Genomic DNA, 6435 nt, shown 5'->3' on the forward strand with positions numbered 1-6435 from the left:
ATAGAGGGGAAGTATCACCTCCTTGGTTCTGTTTGTCATAATGTTATGCCATAGCTGAAATGCTCAGTGGGGTAAAAAAAATCAGCATCTTCTTAAAATGCTGTGTGCATATTTAAATTGGGATTGTTGCTGATTTTGTGCTTTAACTTTTTATTGCTGAAAACTGAAAATAAATCTGAACTTCAGTATTTTGATTGCCCATGAAAATCCATAGATTTAAAATCAAAACTGTATTTTCCTCATTTTTCTGGCTGAAAGCTTTTTTTTAAAAGTATTTAAAATGAAAAATTATGCCCATTCTATCTTTTGTGGGGAGGACAGAATCTGTGATTGCTTTTATAGTTGATAAACACTCTCCCTTACCCCAACAACCCGAGGAAGCTATACAAGTAGATCTGATTTAGAGTCTTCCTTGGCAAATAACCATATTTCTCTCATTCCCCCACTTTAAAATTACTATCTAATAAATTCAGAGATTCCTCAGTCTTCCTCCTCAGTCATCAGAAACTGGTGCAGGTGAAGAGAAATGCACTGACATCATTCTGGTAGGTTTATTTTCAGTTGTTGAAAGAAAAGTTACTGTGTTGGCATAGTTGGGTGTTTGGAGGAAGGAGCATTCAAGCTGATCTCTTGGTTTCTGCATGACCATGGTTGAAATTTGTTTTTTCCCAGACTATACCCTTGCCATGCAAGTGCCCTGAATAACCTTGGGACATTGACCAAAGACCTGGTGGAGGCCAAGGAATATTACAGAAGGGCTCTTAAGTTAAACCCACAACATAATCGAGCTCTCTTCAATCTTGGAAACCTGATCAAGTAAGTTTAACATTGAAGTCAAATGGCTTTGAGAAAATGAATTTTCCTTTGCTTCACCTACTAAACAATTACAGTAGCAAATTGCCTGCCTAATGGTAACAAGAGAGTGGTGTTAAGTTCTTGCTAGTAGGCAAGATTTGTTCAGGGTGTATGTGGCTCCTATATGCTATTTTTATTTTATGCTAGAGATGAATGTTTCTTTCTACAAGCAAAACCAGCTTTATGAGACTTGCCAGGATCAGGAATGAAGAAAGAGTTGGTAATACTAGGCCACATCCTCAGTCCTTCTAAGGCAGCTTTGCACACAGGGGCTGAGAAGCCAAGGTATCCTTTTATGGAAAAACTTCATTTGTTCATGTCACAGAGCCACAGCAAGGGCCTTATGTGCCTTCCAGCCACCACCTACCTGTCTCTGTGGTCAGCAGAAGGGATACTTCTGGTGAAAAGAGACTTGGTTGAGACCTCCAGACAGCCCTGTGACCCTTGGTTGTTGGACCAGCTCATTTCGGGTACTGGCAATCAGTTCAACTTAAGAACACCCTATGCCTGCTCTAAATTGGGAACTGGTGGGGCTCCAAATTGAGAGAGCAAAGTTGGCTTGCTTCTCTGCCACTGATTTTTGTATACCAAGCAGTGAAGTCATGAGATTTTATGATGGGTGAAGGCAGGAGCAGCATTAACCCTTTGGCTGTTGGCTGCAGTGGCACAGCAGCTCTGAGAGATGTGGCAAGAAGCCCCATGGCCTGGATCTGGAGGTGAGAGTCATCTGGCCAGGCAAGTATGAGCTGGATAACCACCTGCATGGGCAAGATGCAGCTGATAGCCTCCATTAGATTACAGGCTGAAAAGAAAGGGAATCAGAGTCCTGCAAATTAATTTGGCCAACCTTTTTTGAAGCCTTTTAAACCATCTACACCTGAAACTTTTGCCAGCATAATAATGTGACTTTTTTTTTTTTAATAATGATATGAGCCAGAAACAGCATCAAGATTTCCATGGTTGTTCAGGACCTAAATCTTACATATTGTTAGTTTGGTACCATCCAACAGTCTCTGAGATGGAAGACTGCTTTGGCCAATGTGCTAAGAAAGCAGGTGGGAAGTTTTTTTAAGCCAGTAGTTTAGCTTGTGGGATGCATGTCACCTTTTAACCAAGGTAACATTATGTGCATCCCGTTAAATTGATTGTTTTATTCCATCATTCTTTGCAATGCCACACAACACTATGTCAAAGGAGCAGAACACAGTATGTCAGCTAAAACTTATAAAATAATGCATTCATCTAGAGGCAATCCATGATGAGTTAGGCTCCACTTATAGTGGGGCAACAGCATGCACATATACAGTTGCTGCAGAGCAGCTGACATGAAGTAAATCCCTGCCCCCTTTTATCTTGCAGCCACTTGCTTGTGTGCCACACATCACCACCTCATTTTCTAAAATTCCTCAAGGCAGAGACATTAAAAGCAACCTAGTGGATTCAGACACACAAGTTCCATCCACTGTAATGGAAACTGGGTGTAGGGAGGGAAAGGGACAGGGTCTGTGGGCCTGTTGGCCTAATCTGACCCATGGACCAGTGCCACGTCACTCATCCAGCCTATAGGACTAGAAGAGTTTGACACCCTGCTCTACATAAATGTTTTTCCTGGTGTTTTAGCATTGTTTTTCAAACCTGCTTGTTGCTGCCCTTGATGTTCCATTGGGAGGCTTCTCAGAGATCATCAGCTGAGCCACATTACAAAGTTGTTTAGTAAGATATGCAAATGGTGACCGGGAGGAGTTTCCAAACTCACCTTTCTTTTGCTTTTGCACCCAGTCGCCACACGGTCCTTTCAGTCAAAATCACATTTAGAATTCACTGTTAAACTGTATTCTACCTCATGGTTTCCATTACAAATTATCACTTTATAGAAATCAACCCCACATTTTCAGGTTCAGTTTTAGGAAAAGCAGCTTTTCCCCCAATTATAAGTTGATAGCTAAAGACCTTGAATGGCAATTGACTGTACAAAATCCCTTAGGAGAATCAGATAACAAAGGACAGGACTCAAAATGTTAAATGCATTAAAAATACTAAAATGAAACCTACAATAAAACAAATTTTGAGTTAGTATTTTTACTGCATGTGCAAAAGTCCTGGAAGTACAGAAGTCAAGTCTGTAGGGGCCCCAATTTATAGACCAACCCCATGTTTAAGTAAAGTGTGATCTTTATGGTTTATTTGGAGGTGGAAAAAAGGATAAACTTATGATCAGAACAAGACAGTATTTGGAACAGGGACTGGTTTTGACTGTGTATATGGCAACTAACATGATGGATCTTTTAGATGCTAATGTAAGATAAAAAAGCTGAAAGTATGCAGAGTAATGTAGGTAAATATTACTTTTTTACTAAATTAAAACAATTTGAAAAGTGTTTTGAGTGAGTCAAATTCATGTCTGGGTTATTCAGTTGACTGCAGCAGAGTTACAATGCACTCAAGTGAGCATGTTGTTGATATGTACTGAATGCCTAAGGAACTTAATTTAATAAAATATGAGAGTGAGTAGAATGAGAGAAAGTTGTAACCCAACAAATCAGTAACTAGAATTAGGTTTTAGAAAGGGCAGTGCAAAATTTTTTTCACTGAAAATCATACTTTCAATAAAAAATCGAAGGTTTTGAGTAGCCCAAATGATAGGTCATTTTAACAATTGGTTCCAAATTAAATATGATTCAGACCTTCTTTAACATGTTCTTTGGACAGTGACTTAAATATTGTCTCTGGCTTATCCATGGGAATCAACTGCTCTTTAGACTGAAAGAGGTCTCAGCTCATTCTAGCAAGATGTGCTAGAACTGTATTTAAGAAAGGGGAGATGATGTATAGGAAAGATTTCCATCCAGTAACCCCCTACAAGGGAAGCAAATGAGGGCATTGGTAAAGGATATAATGGTAGCAGGCCATATTCATTCCAGTTAATTACAGTCCTGGGTGAGTTCCTCAAGGATTGCTCTGGGGACTGGTATAGATTAATATTTTCAGTAATGACCCAGACACAAGAAGTGGAAGCGTACTGATGAAATGTGATGAAGGTGGGTAGGAGGTATTGTCAATACAGAGGACTGGGATATGGCACACAACAACTGGATCTTGAAGACTGGCATAGCGAAAAGAGGTTGTGATGAAATACATGCAAAAGGCAGGGTAGAAGTGCACCTTATAGATTAACTAAATCAGTCTGTTGTAAGCAGCAGTTTGTGTCATCAGATTCTGTGAAGGGTCACTTGGAGGCTAATTAACAAAGACTTCTCTTGTTAGCCAGTCTCTATCAGCTGGAAAAAAGATTGGAGGAGAAGGACTGGTGCCTATCAGCTGCACACAGGGGCATCAATGAGCTGCAAGTGTAGAAAGTAGTAATGCTGTTTTATAAGGTCCTGGTGAGACATCACTTGGAAGAAGGTGTACAGTTCTGGTTGAGAACTGTACACCTATGTTCAAGAAAGAAAGACAAAATCAAAGTGCAGTAGGGTCAAAGAAGGGGCTACTAAGATGACTGGGGAAATGGAAAGCCTATCTTATGTGAGGAGACTAGAAGAGCTTGGCTTATTTAACCTAGCAGAGAGCAGGCTGAGAAGGGATGTGATTGTTCTCTAAAACACCTTGGAAAGGTTAATAACCAGGATGATAGAGGAGCTAGTTAAACTAAAGGACAGTGTTGGTAGACAAAACAAATGAGTATAAACTATCATGGAAGAAATTCAGGCATAAAAATTAGAAGAATGTTCCTAACCATTACAGCAGTGAGGTTCTGGAATGACCTTACTATTTGATTATCAGTGCCAGAAAAACATTAAAAAAATTTAAAAGGGAACTTGCTAAGTTTTTAAAAGGGATTATGTACTAAGTTGCCTTCCATAGCGAGGTTCCAGACTCAGGAACCTAGGAGCTCCTTTCTAGTCCTGTGTTCCTAACTAATCATTACTGGAGTCAAAATGAAATAAAGTTATTGACATGAACATGAAGACACACTACCAGATATTTTGTATCCTGTTAGCTGGTGTAGACATTTAAACTTGTGCAAAGTGGGAATAAAGCTCTTCTTCTGAAGTGAGTGAAAAACATGACTGGATAGCAAATGACAAAACAGGTTACAAAGCAATATAAGTCAGACCTGCAATACTTACATCCTGTCCATAAATAGGATTACCTACACAAAGGTGCATGATAAATTGGTTCTCTGTGGAATATTCAGAACTGCCTAAATTGAAGCAAACTTGTTTTGGGGAAAGTTGGTTGTGCTTGTCATTAAATTTAACTCACGCTGGAATTTTGAGAAAAGAAAACTCAAGCATTTTGGAGGGAAAGAGTTGCTGTTGACATGGGAATCTGCCACCCAGTACTCTTGGAAATAATCTGTCTGTCCAAACAGCTGTTGGTAGTGATCTGAGCTTGAGCAAATTTATTTTGGAATCTTTGAGTTTTCATAGAAGTACTGTATTTTTTTTTTAATCTTGCCATTTTCCATTTTGGCCACAGTACAGACAAGTATTTCCCAGAAGATAAATCTTTCCCAGGAAGCACTGCATGATGATGTTTTAATGAACCGCTGGCTTTGTTTACTCACTCAAAAAGAAACAAGTGTGTCGTCATTTTCTTGCTGGATATAAATATCAAGCAGGGTATTGCTAAACAATACAAACTGCTTTCTCCATGAAAAAGCAATAGCCAATGCTTTCACCTACAATGAAAAAATCACTTCCTCCCCTTTTTTGGAGCCCATATCATTGTGTTTCTCCCTTTGGCTTAATGTTTGTCCAAGTTTTTCAGTATAGAAATATTTAATTCTTGACTATGGATTCAATTCTGATGAGACTTAACTTGAAAATTGAGATAAATTTGAATTATTCAGAACACTTCATACAGATTTATTGCCTTGGGGACATTCAGTAAAAGTGGTAGTGGTGGTGGTGGTGGGGAATATTATAAACATTTGAGGTACATATTTAGGAGAGGAACGTGCACAGGGTTAAATAACCTCAGTTTGTTGTCACAAAAAGAATGGGAAACAATTTCTTTGTTGTATTCCTTCAACTATAAGGAGATATAATATTCAGTATAGCACTTGTGTTTAATAAAAGCATGTGTACCCCATGCACTGCAAGTAAGTTATAGCTATGCTTTTAAGAAGAAACTTAGGTGCGTAGAGGCAGTATTAATTGAAATGTTTATTCATATTCAGTTCAATACCTAGAGGAGCACATGAGATGTCTAGGATGCTTGTTGCAATGATGATTTAATCGAGGTTCAACAAGATCACCTATTTTAAGGAAGGGGAGGTGTCAGTGTGCCTCTCCTGTTGAGTTCCTCTGATGAAGGCTGTCAGACATAAATGGGAATTTGCTGAAGAGGCTGGAAAAAAACATGAGGATGATGTGGGGAGAAGTGACAAGGTATCATGTAAAAGTTAAATTCATCAGAAACTTTTCAATATTAATATTTTTAACGGAGCACTGGTATATTGGTCCATATTGTATAGGCACTGATAAAAGGAAACTTGACATTATTGGCAGTCGGCTTTCTTTGGCCTATGTGGTTGATAATGTCACTTATAAATGCCACATGCATGGGGTGGGG

At 39.0% G+C, this 6435-nt stretch overlaps 1 protein-coding gene across 2 annotated transcripts in view; it reads left to right on the plus strand.

The window, feature by feature from the left end:
* The window catches only part of TMTC1 (transmembrane and tetratricopeptide repeat containing 1), a 337017-nt gene that overhangs the window by 286402 nt on the left and 44180 nt on the right, over window positions 1-6435 (plus strand). For both annotated transcript variants that reach the window (XM_019515485.1, XM_019515486.1), the window contains exon 12: window positions 673-816. In XM_019515485.1, coding sequence (XP_019371030.1) covers window positions 673-816 — 144 coding nt within the window. The remainder of the gene's footprint in view (window positions 1-672; window positions 817-6435) is intronic.

The sequence above is a fragment of the Gavialis gangeticus genome, unplaced genomic scaffold (genome assembly GCF_001723915.1).
Source record: "Gavialis gangeticus isolate Ggan-Ray unplaced genomic scaffold, GavGan_comp1, whole genome shotgun sequence".
Taxonomy (NCBI): Eukaryota; Metazoa; Chordata; order Crocodylia; family Gavialidae; genus Gavialis; species Gavialis gangeticus.